At 33.6% G+C, this 19698-nt stretch overlaps 4 protein-coding genes across 8 annotated transcripts; 2 read left to right on the top strand and 2 right to left on the bottom strand.

The window, feature by feature from the left end:
- Positions 1-545: 545 nt before the first annotated feature.
- Positions 546-5576, bottom strand: LOC128166535 (uncharacterized). 2 transcript variants are annotated; one of them, XM_052831771.1, is made up of 4 exons: positions 5404-5576; positions 4649-4902; positions 1111-1287; positions 546-932 (listed from the first exon to the last, which is right to left on the bottom strand). In XM_052831771.1, exons 2-4 carry the CDS (start codon positions 4790-4792, stop codon positions 837-839), a joined length of 417 nt encoding a protein of 138 aa, XP_052687731.1. In that variant the 5' UTR covers positions 4793-4902; positions 5404-5576; the 3' UTR covers positions 546-836. The 2 variants fall into 2 exon arrangements, with proteins under 2 accessions (XP_052687731.1, XP_052687733.1); XM_052831773.1 differs by lacking the exon at positions 5404-5576 and adding an exon at positions 5264-5397.
- A 4816-nt stretch (positions 5577-10392) lies between these two features.
- Positions 10393-11771, bottom strand: LOC128166454 (uncharacterized). Of its 3 annotated transcripts, none has more exons than XM_052831630.1 (4): positions 11723-11771; positions 11274-11403; positions 10986-11090; positions 10393-10894 (listed from the first exon to the last, which is right to left on the bottom strand). In XM_052831630.1, the coding sequence occupies exons 1-4, from the start codon at positions 11728-11730 to the stop codon at positions 10844-10846; spliced, it is 294 nt and encodes a 97-aa protein (XP_052687590.1). In that variant the 5' UTR covers positions 11731-11771; the 3' UTR covers positions 10393-10843. The 3 variants fall into 3 exon arrangements, with proteins under 3 accessions (XP_052687590.1, XP_052687588.1, XP_052687589.1); XM_052831628.1 differs by having other exon boundaries at positions 10986-11162; positions 11723-11745; XM_052831629.1 differs by having other exon boundaries at positions 11022-11162; positions 11723-11745.
- A 147-nt stretch (positions 11772-11918) lies between these two features.
- Positions 11919-13206, top strand: LOC128166455 (uncharacterized). The gene is made up of 3 exons (XM_052831631.1): positions 11919-12191; positions 12643-12822; positions 12926-13206. The coding sequence occupies exons 1-3, from the start codon at positions 12081-12083 to the stop codon at positions 12974-12976; spliced, it is 342 nt and encodes a 113-aa protein (XP_052687591.1). The 5' UTR covers positions 11919-12080; the 3' UTR covers positions 12977-13206.
- Positions 13207-17853: 4647 nt separating this feature from the next.
- On the top strand, positions 17854-19187 carry LOC128166687 (uncharacterized). 2 transcript variants are annotated; one of them, XM_052832000.1, is made up of 4 exons: positions 17854-17950; positions 18032-18161; positions 18615-18794; positions 18906-19187. In XM_052832000.1, exons 2-4 carry the CDS (start codon positions 18051-18053, stop codon positions 18954-18956), a joined length of 342 nt encoding a protein of 113 aa, XP_052687960.1. In that variant the 5' UTR covers positions 17854-17950; positions 18032-18050; the 3' UTR covers positions 18957-19187. The 2 variants fall into 2 exon arrangements, with proteins under 2 accessions (XP_052687960.1, XP_052687961.1); XM_052832001.1 differs by lacking the exon at positions 17854-17950 and having other exon boundaries at positions 17966-18161; positions 18895-19187.
- Positions 19188-19698: the final 511 nt, after the last annotated feature.

Raw genomic sequence — 19698 nt, 5'->3', positions numbered from 1 at the left:
TCATAAGTTAAATGGCGACAATTAAACATGTCGCATCCATGGTTATCGTAATATCCTCGGGCGAGTACATAGCGTGACACAGGTGACCCCGATTACCGGACGAAGGCATTGTTTAAAACCAACAACCAGTGTCAGATGTTTTTACACCAATTTTCACTCGCGCATAAAAAAACTTTTGTGCCCCGAACACATGTGACCGTCCGGTTAAATGGGTTAGAATTTAAAGGAAAACTGTATTATGTGGTAAAATTTGACCGTCCGGATCCGGAACGCGGAATTCCGGATAAACGAGACAAATAATTGTGTAAAAATTCCGTTCCCAATAAAAATCGACCGGAAAGTGAAGCGTCCGGATATCTGGCGTCCGGATATCTGAGGCTCCACTGTATATACATGAATTGTAATTTATCCAATCTAGAGTTATCTCTCTAATCAAGTCACTATCCAATATCAAATAAATGGAGCAACTGTTTGAATTTGCTCAATTATTAAATGAAAAGAACCTTGAACAAAGCAAATTGATCATCATTTATAAAAGACCATAGTCTCATTCAAATTTATTTTAAATGTATCCTATCTTGCAAAAAAGGTAAAATGTGTGATTGATTTGTAAATTCATTAAACAGTTAACACAAAGAGTATACACAATGACTTCTACAGCAGTTTCCGATCGGTAAATGCATTTTTGCAGCAACTTCCGGTCCGTGAATGAAACGATGCAAAACATGGAGGAACAAACATTGGTCAAGACAACGAAACTTCAGATAATCAGAATGACTAGAATAGTTCGAGATTGCTTGTAGATAGTGTCAAAAGTAGTCAGTATTAGTCAACATTCAGTTGTTATTCCGATTGTTCGATGATTTCCTCGCTTTATTTAGCTCCATCCTTGTGTTCAAGTAATTATCCACCTCTGACATGGTACTTTCGGCCTACAGAAACAAAGATGAAACAAATCTGTAAACTGCAATATTAATGACTCAAACGCATTGCAAATGTTCGAAAAAGTATAGAAAACCAAAGAATATAATTATTCTCTCTCTCTCTCTCTCTCTCTCTCTCTCTCTCTCTCTCTCAGGAGAACTTGGAGTCTTTACTCTGTGTACTTACCCAGTTAAACAAATTGACGATCGCGACGCTTATTTTGATTATTGTTTCCCGGTTGTAGGAAGATAAGAGGGTTCTGGCCCTCTTTGCCGAGGCCAGCTCTACATCTTCACACTGGAACTCCTGCATCTTTTTCAACAGGGGACCTCTGTTGCATAGTTGTCGCATGAAACTCCAGTTCTGTGTTAAATAAAAAAGAATAACAGTCTATGTTAAACTTATAAGCAAAAAAAAAAATGGCAACCATGTCTCGTTTTAACATTGCAGTTTTTTTATAAATTAATGGAGTTTTTTATTATTATTTATTTATTATTATCATGATAATCACGGAAAATTGTTGCTTACTCCATTTTCGTGATGCGTACATTTTGACAGAGGTCGCAATTATACTTAACATTTTTAAGCCACCCCCTCCTTTATTACAATACAACTACAGGCTCTTAAGATAACGATATTTATATGAACATGTAAATCAAATGTGTGGAGTGGTGTACGCAATGTGTTCTGGCAAAGTACTCCTGCGAATGGGCTTAAGACGAGGAGAAAAGGATTTAACGCAAAGTTAGCATTATCTATGAAAGGTATCAGCAAACAGGGGTATTTTTTTTAATGCTTTATAGAATTTTAAAGACAAGTTTATTAGCTACTTTATCACCTTTACTTCGTTACTCTCTGTGTAGAGGTTTAAAAACATGTCAATAAATTACCTAGTGTGAGAAGTTAACACTTGCACTGAATTTTCTTTACATCCTATACATCGAGTTCTGTAAGAATCTATTTAAAGTAGGATATATTTTATGGTCGCGTTCGTCTCCAGGATTTATTATTGAATACAAATATCCAAAGTGAGCTAAGGAAATTACGAAAATTAAAGTCCATTATGGCTAGAAGAGCTAGAAGAGCAGCCTCCACAATACGATCAAGAGCTGCACTTTTCAAACTTAGACAAAGTCGTAAATATTAACAGTCTCGTAAACTTATCTTTAAAGAACAAAATTGACATAAAACCATTTGTTTACAAATATTTCAATTCCCATAACTCTATTTTCCATAAGAATAAATCATTGATTAGTTGGTGATAAATTAGCATTCATTAATTTGCTCGTAAGTCGTAAGTTCTTTTGTAAAACGCAGTCCTGGACTCTGACATTAAAATTACGACAGAGTAACCGTTTAACTATGAACGAACTGCAGAACTCCTATCGTTTACCTATAATATCGCATAATTGTAAGAAAATCGTATCTTGCAAACAGTCGTAGAAAGGTCACAACGCGTTCATTATATGCTATATATAAATCAATTCGTATATAATTCGCCACAACACAAATCGTACAAAGCACTGAACATCCTATCTAGTCGTATTGTACAAGACTCAAAAACAGCACACACAGCGGATATCGAAGTCTAAATAAACTACTGCATGCTTGTTAAAGGGACTTGGAAACGATTTGAGATCAAAAATTTTATTTTTATTTTTTATGTATAAAATGGTTTACTGGTGCATTTTAAATGATTGGCCAAAATATTGAATGTTAATGTCAAGTTACAAGCGAGATACAGAGGTAAGAATTGATAGTTATGTAAACAAAGCTCGAGTCTTATAGTTGTTTACAAAAAATGTAATGTAGAGAATTACCATTTCTTAGACAAAATGACATGTAAAAAACAATTTAAACTAATTCAATATCTTCATATATACTATTATCAACAAAAGAAAGATACATTTGATTGAAACTTACACCAATACAACGCATATGTATAAAACGACAATATTCGAGCTTTGTTTACAAAACATAGAATTATGAACGCTGTATCTTGCTTATAACTTGATATTTGACTTTCAAATTTTGACATATCATCATAAACTTCTATATTTATCAGTATAAACAGTGAAAATAGAAAAATATAATTTAAAAATTTTAAGTCAAATCGTGTCCAAGTCCCTTTAAAGATAGCATCATCCAACTAAATGTACCGTTTCAGCGATCGAAAAGATTGGACACTCGTAATCGTTCAAGAACTTGAATGATTACAACCATATTAGTAAATCAATATAATCTTTCCTTGTTCGACAAAACTCCTCTGGGTATGTACTTTAGTCTCAAAACCATACATCATGTAAGATTTTTACTTGCTTACAGAGGAAGGCAAATTTGGAAAATCGGGATAAAACATGCTTTGTAAGTAACACCAACTTTAGGCATTATGTGATCTGATCATGCAACAAACACGCAGTCATATATTCTATGCCCAGGTATAGATATACGTACACCTATAATCACACTGAACTGAAAGCTTTATTACGACCATTTGTTTAATCAGTACGACTAAAGGCATTTAAAGGCGGTTTTCTCCGTGAATAAACAATAGATGCACGTAACAATGAATAGAACAGTGAAGTTAAGGAGGCTGGATGATCAACAAATTACCATCAAATCTACCTTAAGGATGAAGTTTACTCAGAATGAAAAAAAATTCCAATGATGATAATGAAAAACCAACTATTGTGTGTTATAGACCTTACATGGTAGTGTTATTCTTCACTTTCATAAAAGTTGGTCAATGACCTACTTTTTGAGTTAATGGCCATTGAATATTTTTTGAAAATATAAGAAAAATCCATAAAAATTTTACACTATGATTGAGATTTTCTTAATTGTGAAATAAATACAAATTGCTTAACTCTTTAACAAATAAAATACAGTTTATGAATGGTAGTGAGATTAAATAGATACAAAGCATTAAGTTTTCATTCACAATTTTTAAAGACATTCTAGTCCGAATTTCCTCTATCAGTTTTCAAATTACTACCCATTTTTGATTCAATATAACAAAAAACTGAATGATGATAATGCTTTAACATTTATTGTATTAAACTAAGTATATTGACCTTTCTCTGCTGGCATAACATTTATATGAGGTCAATGATCAAAATTTTGAGATATGGTGTCTTTTATCATTTGTAAGCATTTTTCAATATTTTTGTTGTGTGTGCCATACTTTTATATATACGAAAAGGCAAGATAAAACCAACAGAAAATATGCAAAAATATGTTGACTAACAAATAAAATCTTAACTTTAAATATTATAGTACTACCAAAAATATTTCAGTGGAAAACAAAATCTAAAAAATTAATCCGAATTTCCTCTGTTTTGCTAAAAGTCAAACTTTGTCTTAGCCTAATTCCATAATTTAATTTAAAAAATCGATTGTTATGTCAATAATAATTCATTTCGTAAATTCTTTTTGTAATTAAAACAAATTTTACTCATGATATTGAACTTTTTAACAATCCGGATTCGAGAAACCCTGAGTAAACAACATCCTTAATTTGTAGATGTGTTTGCTGAGCTATGAAGGATCACGTAGTAAAGAAACAATTCATAAATGTTAGCTTTTATTAGTTTTGAGTATTTCCCTATATCTTTATATAGAGCTCTTCTTTTAAAGGAGATCAATACAGTCTGAAATTGACGAAGACCACCCAGCACTCCCAATACAGCGACTAATCTCAAGAGTTGTTCCGGTGGATACCTACCCGTGCCTGCCTCGGTGGGTATCCCAGGAGGAGGGCCACCGCCTCCAGTGTGACCTGGATGGCCTTTGGGGGGTTGGGCAGGGTCTTGATGCATTCTAAATCTTCCCTGATTAACTCCATCTCGTCCTTTGTTAGAACCGACATGGTAGCTTCTTCCTCTTGTGGATGACTCTGACCTTTTCTTACCAAATGCTATACTCAAAGTTTTTTGTTTGTTGACGTCATTGGGACTCTTATATTCATGCAAGTTTTTCCTTCAAGAAAATTGGCTTTATGTTGATTTGCGGATAAAGCTATCTAGTCTAAAGTTAAAATAACTACGGGTAATTCTCAATGTAAACAATTTTGGGTTTCGATCGACATTACTCAATTATGCATTATGTATCTGTAGTTACAGTTGAAAACCAATGTCAAATATTTCTTGGATATATCCTTTGTTATAAGAAGATTAAGTATATCAACTGGCTGATCAAACATAGCAAAGACTTAACCCAATGTAAATCAAATTTACATCGATGACTCATATAAAAAAAAACCAATAAAAAATATTAGAAATCATAGAAACCATCGTTACATGAACCATACATAAACGGAAATATCTTTTTATATCCATACCCAAAGATGAAGAAATAAGTCCTCAGTTTTTCCTATGAATTAACGAACAGTCAAAGCTCACAAAATATTGTTCCATATCCGATAAAACAAGAACCTACAAGTAAAATTTAAAAATTGAATGTCTCCAATGTATACACTACCTTTCTTTAATCCAAAATGAATTCCAAGGTATCAATCTTTGAGCCGACAGCTTTGTTGAACGGTCGCTTTTTGTCTTGTATACGTTATCGATAGGTTATAACGCAAGAACAGTTTTTTAATTGTTTTACGCTGTTGTCTATGACAAGACCTTTAAATCATACCCCCTTTTCTTAATCTACAGCATGTTCAGTAGAATTTAACATTGATCAGTTCGCTATGGCGTTGACCCAGCCGTATGTGTTTTCATGCAGTGCAAACACAACCCCAAAAAAGGGAAAGAATAGGAAAGAAAATTTATTGTTCATGAAAGAGAAAATCGTTAGGAAAAATAAATCGTTTCATATTGTACACTTCAATCAAAATGGACTCCCGATCTTTCTATAGATAATAAGAAGCCGAAATGGCTAGCTGCAATTCTTGCGGATATATAAACATTTCTCCTTTTTTGAACTGGCAAACCTCGACACAATTCAATAGCTTCATAAAGGAAAATGTGGTTTTAATTATAAAAGTAAGTATCAATATAGATTTTGTATAACTAGTTTCCTTTATTAAATGGTCTGTATTACAATGAAGTTCTGTAGCGATGAATGCTCTCTCCCCCTACGATTCAGTATGTGGTTATGTATAAGAGTTTGGCTGATTTAAATCATTTTCATTAACACGTACATGTATAATTATTGCAATTGAAAATCTTGCTATGCAATATATGACTAGCTATGTTGTTAACTGAAACTTTTTTATCAGCCGAGCGATGCAATTATTTTAGAACAAATACTGTGCCATTGCCTGAATTTAATTTATAAGATAAAGCAATTCATATGGAAAAGATCGGATACTTAAAACTAATTCATATGTGTATATTTCGGCGAATTTCATCAGCCAGGTCTTGTATTATTAGAGGTGATGGCGTGTATAGTTTAATTAATGCATCATTTACGTTCAATTGTTCCTTAAATTCTTGGAGAAAATCTTGTAAGCATGTTTAACCAAAAATTAAAATATACACAACAATGTTGACAAAACCAATACTGAATGGATATATAGGAAATAAAGTGTCTGTTTTCACCTAACATAATTGTAGATCATCAAATGCTGGCTGGTCAATACCTTTTGTGATACATGTAAGAAGTAATTTCCTTTACACCCCCAGGAGCTTTAACCGTTAATCTGTTAAATTCTTATTACAATTTCAAGGAATAACGTTAGGATAAAGCCTGCGTACTTATAACGTGAAAAGTAATATCATAATAATTACTTCATGCAGTCCGTGATTTTTCTTAAGGATCCTCGACACCCCGTGACTTCTACTTTTTATGTCAGTTTAATCTATTATGAAACAGTTCATATCGATAAAATTCGGCATATCTCTCTCTAGCGCAAATGGTGCACTTTGATCTACTGACCAGCAGGTCCCCGTTTGAATACTGCAGGGACTTTTGAATTTGTGAATAATGGTTTGATTTTAAAAAGTTGTCCTCCCCCCCCCCCCCCCCAAAAAAAAAAAATCTGTCATTTTTTAAGTCTGAAAGTATGAAATCAAGTGGGCCATTGTTGAAACGGGGTTTATTTCCAGAGGAGAATAATTTAATTTCCGATGGAATAAATCAAAATCATACCCAGATAAAAATTGTCTTTTTTGCTACATGTAAGTAAATTTGTTCGAATACATATGCTCGTTAATTGTTTATCTAACTATACACTAACTTGTGACGACTTATATTCTGATGTCATCGGACAATGCTTTGCCTTGCATTAAATCTCTCCCGAATTGGGGTTTTCTCATACTTGCTGATTATATACTGATTGATGACATAGAAAGTTTATCAATCGCTTTGCTAATACTAAATAAAATGTTTTCCATCGCTTCAACTTATATAGCTAATCAAGTTACAAATGCTGGGTTGGGTTGAAAATAGAACTGTAGTTTCAATCCAATGTTTTCTCAAACGTCCGCGTTAATTTGTTCCCGCCCATTTCAAATGTTTTGACTGTAACGGGTAAAATTGACGTAAGCTGTTTATTTCCAGTCTTGCCAGTTAATTCCGCGGTGATCGCTATCTTTATAACCCACATGAATCATCAAAGAAAGCATTTTATTGTTTATAATATTACCTAATCAAAGGGATTTTGTCGTTTTATTACAGGTGAAATATTTTCGACTATTTTGTAGGTGTATTCTACGAAAGACGAATAGGGCCATAGTAAAAAAAAAATTTATCTTGTAATTACGAGAAAAGATCTCGTTATTACGAGTTAATTATTTAGTTATTACTAGAAAAGATCTTGTAATTACGAGAAAATTTTCTTGTTATTACGAGTTAATTATCTCGATATTTTGAGAAAAGATCTCGTTATTACCAGTTAACTATCTCGTTATTACAATGTACGATTTAATTATCTCGTTATTGCGAGAAAAAATCTCTTTAATACGAGAAAAGATCTATATAAATTGTGCGTTTCTGAAAAGAATTCCAAGTCGACTGGATCACCCTTTCAGTCTATCTTTTTCATTCCAGAAACGTTTATTCAATTATATTAATTTCTACATATTAAAATGATCGGGTTTGGCATTTTATCTTATATGAATAAAAGGAAAGAACTTCATGTAATTTTACTATTCAACTTATATATATTATAATCCCACTCCGAAGTAAATACCAGGTAGTCCTATAGTCGTAAAACACAATTCTTTTAGTTACAGATACCTTTAATAACTATATAATTTCAGTCATGAATACACAGGATTTACCCGAATTGTGTTTTATATGTTCATACACAAACCCACTCGTATATATTGAAAATAGTTGATTTTGTATATTAACATTTTGGAGTCTGAAAACAAATTACACGTATCCTTCTTAATTACCAATAAACAGTTCAATGAATTTATTAATCAATCTGAATTTGCTACTTCTTCTGACATTTCTTTAAAACTGCTTGGTCCGGTTTTATATCAAATAATGTGTACGCTTTTAAACAGTATGTGTATATTAATAGACATTGTAGTAGTTCATACACTTTACATAAAAAGAATATGATAATGAAACGCGCCATTTTAAATAGATCTTTTCTCGTAATAACGAGATAATTAACTCATAATAACGAGATCTTATTCGTAATTACGAGAAAATTATCTCGTAATAACAAGATCTTTTCTCGTTATGACGAGATCTTTTCTCGTACTAACGAGCTTGTTCTCGTAATTACGAGATCTTTTCTCGTAATAACGAGATAATTAACTCGTAATAACGAGATCTTTTCTCGTAATAACGAGATAATTAACTCGTAACAACGAGATAATTAACTCGTAATAACGAGATCTTTTCTCTTAATTACGAGATAAAAATATTTTTTAAGTGGCCCTATTCGTCTTTCGTTGTATTCAGCTATTGAAAAGGCCGGTCAATAGAACTGCAATCTACTTGACCGCCGGCAATAGACTATGATTAATTGGACCGCCGGTCAATAGACTGCGATCTATTGGACCGGCAACGTATTTTAGAGAAAGTTTAATTGCTATAAGATTAAAAGATAACTTTATTATGTTTATTTTACTATTGGTCTTCAAATTCATCTTTTAAGTCATCTTGGTATTGATTAACAATGGCCTGAATGCATAATGGTATGAAAACATTCTGTAATTTATAATTGTGAACACAAAATACTAAGAACGGAATAAGGTAATAAAACAATTATTTAATGCCTGAAAAGTCAATAGACCCGAATTTTTTCAAGGGAAAAATATTTGGGTCTATTGACTGTTCAAGCATTAAATAGTTGTATATCAACATCTTTCTTTAAACTAATTAAACTAAATTTATTATGAAAAGTAAAATTCACTAAATTACTGTTATTGTACATTAGTACGTTAGCTAAAAGAAACAGCCAAAACATCTCCCGTGAGTCTTTGAGTCTGACATCATCATGACTATTTCGTGCAGTCCGTGATTTCTATTAGGTCGCTGTAGGTTTCGACAAGTCGATAAACAGGGCGCGTCAATTTCAGTCCTGTCAGTTTCAGCCGCTGTAGATTTCGACCAAACGGCGAGGCGGCGCGAAGCGCCGCTCGCGTAGCGAGCTCCATAGACAACTCGTGCGAACGGAAGAAATTCGAGTTGAAATCTGCACATTGTTCAAAGAAAATTTTGTGGACCCGCGTGAAAAAGTTCTACATATCCCAATAATCCTTTGCGATGCATAGCAACGTGGTGGAACAGGAAGTGTTTCTACGGAAAATTCTTACCTCTAAATCGCATATATCATTTTCATTTAACCATAAATAATCCTTTTAATATCATTAAAGTAAACAAAACATATCCTTTTGCAAAAAACTGTACCTTTCTGAACTTTTGCTGACATATGACGTCATTTCCTTCCTCGAATTTGTCCGACAATTTACGAAAACTGTCGAGCGCAAAAGAAAGTTAAGTATGACGTCACAGTGATCTCGGGCTATAATTTCCAGCGATAAAAGAGGTGGATCAAGCATCTGTACTAGATGTAACTCGTAGGAAGTACTCAATATCAGTGTTAACGGCGACTCTTTGGCTGATTAGTTTTGTTTTGATAATTTTTTTGCTCGGTAAATACACATGCAAGTTCCATGCTAAATTTACTGTCATATTGATCCAATCATATATGCATACGTTATAGGTACATGTAGGCGACAAAAAATTATTAAAAAAGAAAAGTTCAATCATTATTAGATCTACGTGCATCCACGTCATTTTGTAATGAATAAATAAAAGAAAAAAATAAACTGTCTAAATATCTACATGTATTTGTTATAGTTGCATATGTGGTCAAACCCTTAAATAATATTGGATATCACACACTAAAAAAGGGTGAAGGCACATGTGTACAACGCTAATATAGCGTACAAAAATTAAAAAGATTTAAAAAAAAAAATTGATGGCACAGAGGAAAATAATTAAAACACAGGTAACAACAAGGAACACAATGAGAAATAACACATATACACACAATTTATTGTTTACTGATTTTAATGATCATTGTTAAAAGGTAACGGAATGATAAAACATAATTGTATTTACATTTAAAAAAAACCACAAACGGCTTTTTGTTTATCAAAATATTTTAATAAGTCTGTTAACATTTTATTAATGCTCAGTGGTAGTTTGTTTAAGTGTATAGGCCTAGGAATTTAAGGGACCATTGGAATAAAAGTTTGATAAGTTTTCGAGACAAAGTCAAAGTTTTTTGGTCCACGGGTTGCATTTAACGATGGTGAAAGATATGTGGTTCCTCCTGCGCTCGCCCCAACGGTCACACCGTAAAACATATTATGTTAAATCGTTTCTATATGGATCCATGTATATAACTGTAGATGACTGAGACATGGAATATTGTCAAAACTTGCCCATTATCGGAAGACTCATTATGCCAACTTCCTATTTTCAGATGTGTGCAGCAAATCTACGCCTTACGTCCACCACTAGCCTTTACATTCTCTACCATGGACGTGGTCTAAAACGAAAATTAAAATCATGGACAGAAATGATATATTTGAGAGAGAGAGAGAGAGAGAGAGAGAGAGAGAGAGAGAGAGATTTTTTACCCATTTGTAAACATAAACAGCATCGAAGCATTTTACTTTGATGGATTCCTCAGTTTCAGCTGCGATCAAATCCTCGGCTTTCTGAGCTGTAGATAGTGTACAGTACTGGAGATCAAAATTCTCCATTTTAATCATAAGATCTGGGTCCGACATTTTCTTCTGACAACTTTTCCAGTCCTAAGCATATGATTTGGATGTTACAAGTACAAAAAACTAGTTACATGATCAGTATGTACAGTGTACATGTACAGTTACATGTAAGAATGGCGAATAATATTTATCTCTCACTTGTATATCCTCCGGTTGGTAGACAAGCAAAAGAAATGCTTTCATGACATCTGCGACGACTGTTGGAGGCGCAGCAAGGCTCTTCAAGGTGGCAAATTTCTTCTTATCCATAAATATACATATACAGATCCTTCAAAACAAAATAAGGATTTATAGGAATGACGAAACCCTTATAGCTTATCAAATGGGTTATTCCATTATGACTAAGAAAGACAAACTGATTGTCGGTGAATTAAATGCCAGTTAAACCTACTAGTACATAATCATAAATTGCAAAATCAGAGAGAGAGAGAGAGAGATATCATTTATACAACATGAAAGTAGTCATGTTGTTTATTTTATTTGATAAAATAAAATATATCGGAAAGGACACTATTAGTATTTTACACATAGGTGGTTAAAATCGGAATAGCTCTCTTTTCTTCATACGTCTCATACCTACGACATACCTATGCATATTAAGTCAAGTGTGCTCTCGTGTGTGTGCTCTCTCTCTCTCTCTCTCTCTCTCAACAATTGCAGTTACGATAGTTTTGGGAATGCCTATATTTCTCGGAGATTTTGCAATAAACGGCGCAAGAAATAGACAGCTACGTCCTAATAAAAGTCAAAGGTCTTGTTAATATCGACGTCGGAGTTCTCCATTAGTCATGCAGGAATAACCTATGAGAGTGGTCAGCAGGATTTTCTGTTCAAACCGTGAATCATGGTAATATCTACTACCAATGTAAACATATTGAATATCGTATGCCTATATATATAAAGTCACATTCTGTAATTCCTGAAAGACTTTAGTGAAGTACAGATATGAACAAGAATACCCTGGCATCTCTAAGGACCCTTGGTCGGCCTCCACAAGGCGTTAAAAATGTCATGGAAGCATTTCTTTTGCTTATCTACCAACCGGAGGTTATGAGGGTAATAAATATTTTTATTTTCACAAAATTTAAATAAAAACGTCTTCTTTGGTGTTTCACACGGGTATGAAGGCACCGATCATTGCAGATATATAAAAAAGTATAAAAGAAAGACTTTGTGAAAGAATTTCTGAACCATTCAATCAGTTACCAAAAAGTAAGAGTATCATTTTCGATTGGTACGAAACGGACATTAATGAACGACCGTTCATTATTGCTATTTGAATTGCAGATGATATTTCATAAGCTTATCAAAGCATTTGAAAGTCGTCTTTAAAAGAAATGCCTATATTAAATACGCAGACATAATATGATATCGCTCTTTAAGTGGTTAGAAATGTTTTTTTTGTAGATTTCTGAAATCGATCCATATCATTTTCAGTCTACTTTCTTAAGAAATACTTGTGAGTAGGAAATATTGTTGAATAAATTGTCTTTGGTTTTGGTTTTAGGACTGGGGGAATTGCATGCAGAAACTCAAAACCCCCGCGGATGTTTTGATTAAAGTGGAACAATTTGATCCCCAGAACTGTATAGAAGCAACAGCTCAAAAAGCGGACGGTTTGATCGCAGGGGAAACTGAGGAGTCCATAGCAAAGAAGAGCTTCGAGGCTGCTATAATCTACAAATGGGTAAGGACATCTCTCTCTCTCTCTCTCTCTCTCTCTCTCTCTCTCTCTCTCTCTCTCTCTCTCTCTCTCATCTGTGTGTATAATTCTTTAAGTTTCATTTTAGACCAGGTCCATGGTAGACAAAGTGAAGTCTGGTGATGGACTCAAGGCCTAAATCTGCTGGTCTGGCGTTTACACCTGGAAATAGGATGTGGTCATGATTGAAGTCTTCTGACCAGTTAATATTCATCGACGTTATTGTCAAAATATATAACATTTTGTTTTATCTAAATGTATATTTGATCATTAATTCACTTTGAATTGTTTATTTAGATTGTTACATGGTTTAATATTTTATTGATTTTGAAATATTCGTCTTTGTTTAATAAATATTTTTGTATATTATTTTGAGGGAGTTATCATTCTTTGTAAATATAGGAACCTCTAGATTGCCTACAAAGCTGCAAAAAAAAATTGCTATCAAATAAACATGTATACCACATGTAGTTTACAACCCCAAAACAATAAATGTGGTTAGAATTATTGGCGGTTTGACCAGCTTTAAGATAAAGTTTTGAATTCCCGCGAGACTCCACGAGGAGCAACCTATTAAATGATTGATATATTTATGTAGAAACAGCTATCTGTTGATTAGGGACATGTACTGGGGGTACGCCTCTCCTAATTTTTTTAACAAAGTTAATCGCAATCATAACCTTTGTCTCCGATTTTCATACTTGACGGTACGCATTGGTTGATTTTTAAAATACACCAAGTTAGTATAAAAGTTACGTAAATTTTCGTAATTGTTAATGAGAACGTTGCCTGAAAGAAAAAGGTCTTTTCTCTCATATATGGATCATGTATCGATACAACAATTATTTGGAAGTCCTCGTGTAGCTTTACATTTAGGTTTGATCGATCTTGAGATAATTTAACAATAAACATTACAATTATTCAAATAAACTCTGTCGCTTAATAATAAACCGAACAATGCTAAAGTCATGTAGTTTGGAAGAGTTCTCGGAATACGTATTATGAAGTTATGAAATGAATAACCCTTTATAACTAGAAAACTTCTAGATATGAAGAAAATATAAATCAAGTGAAAATAAACATTTACATGTAAAGCTTCAACAAGTCCTAAAATATATCTAATGTTCTACCTTCAGACTACCGATGCTTTGGCAGCGGTTCATTCCCTGACCAGAGGGTCCAAGGGCAAACAACTCTAAATGCGAGAATTGTAAGAAAAATCAGTCGATCGTATTCAATTTCCAACCTAATGCTACATACTTTTACATTTTAAAGATAACATTTTTTCTATTTAGAAACAAAGGATTCTGGAAATGATGAAAATGTATTTATTAAAGTATAAGTAACAGAAAATGGACGGAAATTCATAAAAAAAGAACGTGTGTAGGCCTATACAGTGTATGAAATAACAACAGAATATAAAGCTTTTTTCTCCAAAGACTGCACCATACATTGGTATTTCGGGTTGCGTTCGGGTTGTTTTCATGTCGACTCCTTTAAAGCCATACACGCTGATTCAAATGTGTATATTTCGCCGAATTTCATCATCCAGGTCTTGTATTATTAGAAGTGATAATATACACATTTGAATTAGTTTTATTCGATCTTTTCATATGAATTGGTTTATCTTACAAATATTAATGCAATGGCACAGTACTTGTTCTGAAATAAATGCATCACTCGGTTGATAAAAGTTTCAGTTCACAACGTAGCTAATCATATGGCATAGCAAGATTTTAAACTACAATACATATACGTGTTAATGAAAATGATTTCATCATCCAGGTCTTGTATTATTAGAAGTGATAACTTGTAAATTGTTTAATTAATGCATCATTTACGTTCATTTGTTCCTTAAATTCTTGGAGAAAATTGTGTATGTTGACAAAACCAAAACTGAATTGATATAAGGATAAAGTGTCTTTTTATCTAACATAATTCCAGATCATCAAATGCTGGCTGGTCAATACCTTTAGTGATAATAAGTACATGTTTCCATTACACCCGGCTCCCAGAACCGGGATCTGTTAAAATTCTTATTACAATTTAAAGGAACAGAATAAAGCCACCGTACCAATAACGTGAAAAGTAATATATATCACCTGTCAGACCGAACGTCTCGAGATTAACCTATTCTTTCCATTTCATCGATTACATGAAATAATTTTTTTCAAATATCTTTAAACCTATACAGCTTATAGGTTTTTAAGTATCAAATGTAAGATTTTGACTCCTTGGATATCACTAACTTATGTGCAATATGTACCCTACTTTGAGACAAGCTACAACTTCAATGGGCAAGCTGCAACCTTTTTTCTCAACAAATGGTTGTAGAGTGTACACCAATGACCTTCTTTCATATCTGCGCAGTTCTAAGTGATTACGAAATGCATTCTTCTGTTCTTTTACGCGTAATTTGCATACAAAAGAACATATAAAATCTCATATTTATTGCTTTTTTCGTCTTTTGACAACAGTTTTGTGAAGGTTTTTGCAGAAACAAGGAAGTTCAAGAACCGTACACACCATTTAATGTATATCAGTACGTTAAATGTGGAAATTTTAGTCTGACGTCATAATAATTACTTCGTGCAGTCCGTGATTTTTCTTAAGGATCCTCGACACCCCGTGACTTCTACTTTTTTTTTATGTCAGTACGCCACAACATGGCAAGTTTAATACGAAACAGTTTATATCGCTAAAATTCGGCGTGTCACTCTCTAGCGAAATGGGTATAGTTCGATCTACTGACCAGCAGGTCCCGAGTTCGAATGCTGCATGGACTTTTAATATGTATTTGTGAATAATGGTAAAATTTTAAAAAGTTGTTTTTTCCCCAAAAATTTGAATTTTTCTCTGCCATTTTCAATTCGAAAATATGCAGGATCTTTAAGTAATGTATAACTTTGGGCTTGTATGCAGAATTTTCCCCCAAAGGTGTCGAGAACCTTAAGTTGCTGAAGGGTTTCAATTTGTCGATAAACTAGTTAGAACTGGATTGTGTTGATTTCAGCCCTGTCAGTTTCTATAGGGCAACCAATTACAAATCCGTCAGAAATAGATGGATTCATTCTTGGTGGCTAAAAATATATTGGAATAACTCTTAACTTTAAAACAAATTAATTGTAGAAATAGTTAAAAAGTTTCTATTTGGATCCGTGTATAGTACTGTAGAAGACTGAAACGTGGAATATTGTCAAAACCTGTCCATTATCGGAAGACCTTCATCATGCCAACTTCCTATTTTCAGATGTGTACAGCAGATCTACGCCTTGCATCCACCACTAGCCTTTACCTTCTCTACCATGGACTTGGTCTAAAACGACATTTAATATCATAGACAGAAATGATATATTTTAGAGAGAGAGAGAGAGAGAGAGAGCGAGAGAGAGAGAGAGAGATTTACCCATTTATAAACATAATCAGCATCAAAGCATTGTACTTTGATAGAATCCTCAGTTTCCGCTGCGATCAAACCCTCGGCTTTCTGGGCTGTAGATAGTGTACAGTACTGGAGATCCAAATTTTCCATTTTAATCATAAGATCTGGGTCAGACATTTTCCTCTGACCACTTTTCCAGTCCTAAGCATATGATTTGGATGTTACAAGTACAAAAAACTAGTTACATGATCAGTATGTACAGTGTACATGTACAGTTACATGTAAGAATGGCGAATAATATTTATCTCTCACTTTTATATCCTCCGGTTGGTAGACAAGCAAAAGAATCGACGACTCTTGGGGGCTTAGCAAGGCCCTTCAAGATGGCAAATTTCTTATCTATAAATATACATATAGATATACAGATCCTTCGAAACAAAATAATGATTTATAGGAATGACGCTTCTGTTAATTAAAACATGGTAGTGGTAGTTATTTAAACAATAATATGCTTTCTTTGGTGATTCATTCAGGATATGAAGGTAGCGACATTGCAGAAAAATAACCCTCGTTAGCGGGTTATGTAAATTTTTTCTGCAATGATCGCTACCTTCATAACCCGCATGAATCATCAAAGAAAGCATTTTATTGTTTATCTTAATATCTCTCTTTAACAAATCAATGATTTACTTATTACTTTAAATTACTTTAAATTACTGTTGTTGTACGTAAGTAGGTTAGCTAAAAGGAACAGCCTAATCGTCTCCTGTGAGACTGAGAGTCTGGCATCATCATGATTTTTTCGTGCAGTCCGTGATATTTTGTAGGTCGCTGTAGGTTTAGACCAATCGATAAACAGGGCGTGTCAATTTCAGACCTATCAATTTCTACTCAAGTTTCAGCCGCTGTAGATTTCGACCAATCGATGAACGGGGCATGTAGATTTCAGTCTGGCTGTTTCTATAGAGTTATGAATTAACTATAAGTTTTCGTAAGAAATAGAGGGAATAATACTTTGTAGATGTAAATATATTAGAAATGAATCGGGCTTAAAAGAGGAAACCCTTAAATCTTATCAAATTGGTTATTCCATAATGACTAAGAAAGACAAACTAATTGTCGGTGAATTTAAATACCGGTTAAACCTTCTAGTATATAATCTTAAATTGCAAAATCAAATAAAATATACAACATGAAAGTAATCATATAGTATGAAGCAAAATTATTGTGTGTGACATTTTCGGATTTGAACAAAATTGTTCACGTTTGATTACTGTTAAACATTTAATATAGGTACATTGTATTACGGTAATATTCACCACAAGGTGGTCAAATTCTTTAGGTACAAATGGAATTCAAGACCACCATTCCCCTCCCATACACATTTAGATGATTCCCGATTAGGTTTTTCAGGAAGGGGGTCTTTTTGGGGGTTATTTTTGTTTTGTTTGTTTTTAGGGTGTTTTTTTTTTTGGCCAAGATTTGTATATTAGTAAAAAATTAAATCAAACACGATCAATTGCATTCTCAAAAATTGCAAAACAAGTGAAGTAGGGAGTCTGAGGGTAAGAAATGGGACAATGAATTCCAAATCCCAATCGTGTCCAAGTCCCTTTAACTTGTTTTGAAGCAAGAATTCCAAGGTTTTGATTATATCGACGTTGAAGTTCTCCGTTAGTCATGCAGGAATAACCTATGAGAGTAGTCGGAAGGATTTTCTGTTGAATCACGGTAATATTTACTACCAAAGTAAACATATTAAATATCGTATGCCTCTATATATATAAAGTCACATTCTGTAATTCCTGAAAGACTTTAGTGAAGTACAGATATGAACAAGAATACCCTGGCATCTCTAAGGACCCTTGGTCGGCCTCCACAAGGCGTTAAAAATGTCATGGAAGCATTTCTTTTGCTTATCTACCAACCGGAGGTTATGAGGGTAATAAATATTTTTATTCTCACAAAATTTAAATAAAAATGTCTTCTTTGGTGTTTCACACGGGTATGAAGGCACCGATCATTGCAGATATATAAAAAAAATATAAAAGAAAGACTTTGTGAAAGAATTTCTGAACCATTCAATCAGTTACCAAAAAGTATAAGTATCATTTTCGATTGGTACGAAACGGACATTAATGAACGACCGTTCATTATTGCTATTGAATTGTAGATGATATTTCATAAGCTTATCAAAGCATTTGAAAGTCGTCTTTAAAAGAAATGCCTATATTAATACGCAGACATAATATGATATCGTTCCTTAACTGGTTAGAAATGGGGTTTTTTTTGTAGATTTCTGAAATCGATCCATATCATTTTCAGTCTACTTTCTTAAGAAATACTTGTGAGTAGGAAATATTGTTGAATAAATTGTCTTTGGTTTTGGTTTTAGGACTGGGGGAATTGCATGCAGAAACTCAAAACCCCCGCGGATGTTTTGATTAAAGTGGAACAATTTGATCCCCAGAACTGTATGGAGGCAACAGCTCAAAAAGCGGACGGTTTGATCGCAGGGGAAACTGAGGAGTCCATAGCAACAAAGAGCCTCGAGGCTGTTATAATCTACAAATGGGTAAGGACACCTCTCTCTCTCTCTCTCTCTCTCTCTCTCTCTCTCTCTCTCTCTCTCTCTCTCTCTCTCTCTCTCATATCTGTGTGTATATTTTTTAAAGTTTCGTTTTAGACCAGGTCCATGGTAGACAAAGTGAAGTCTGGTGGTGGACTCAAGGCCTAAATCTGCTGGTCTGGCGTTTACACCTGGAGATAGGATGTGGTCATGATTGAAGTCTTCTGACCAGTTAATTCATCGACGTTATTGTCAAAATATATTACATTTTGTTTTATCTAAATGTAAATCATTTATTTATTTTGAATTGTTTCTTTAGATTATGAAATGCTTTAATATTTTCTTGATTTTGAAATATCCGACATTGCAATTGGTTAATAAATATTTTTGTATACAAATTTTGAGGGAGTTGTCATTCTTTAAGCAATTTAGGAACCTTAAAAATTGCCTGCAAAGCTGCAAAAAATTGCTATCAAATATACATGTATACCACATGTCGCTTTCAACCCCCAAACAATACCTATTGTTAGATTTATTTGTTGTTGTGCATAATAATTGCAGTGTGGGAAAGACATTCTGTCTCTTTTATGAATTTAAAGCAGAAAGAACGTTCATTTATTGCATGAAAAAAATACTTTATCAATCCTATTATTTTGCCGTTTTTGACGTTTTGACCAGCTTTAAGATAACGTTTTGAAATCTCGCGAGACTCCACGAGGAGCAACCTAATGATTGCAATTTTTGTGTAGTACCTGATATGTGTTGACTAGGGACATGTTCAAACAAGTTCAAAAACATATTTAATGTTCTACCTTCAAACTGCCTATGCTTTGGCAGCGGTTCTTTCCCTCACCAGAGGGTCAAAGGACAAACAACTCTAAATGCGATATCAAAAAGGAGGAAGGTTGAA

The sequence above is a fragment of the Crassostrea angulata genome, chromosome 10 (assembly GCF_025612915.1).
Source record: "Crassostrea angulata isolate pt1a10 chromosome 10, ASM2561291v2, whole genome shotgun sequence".
Lineage (NCBI taxonomy): Eukaryota > Metazoa > Mollusca > Bivalvia > Ostreida > Ostreidae > Magallana > Magallana angulata.
This window is presented reverse-complemented; position numbering and strand designations above follow the sequence as displayed.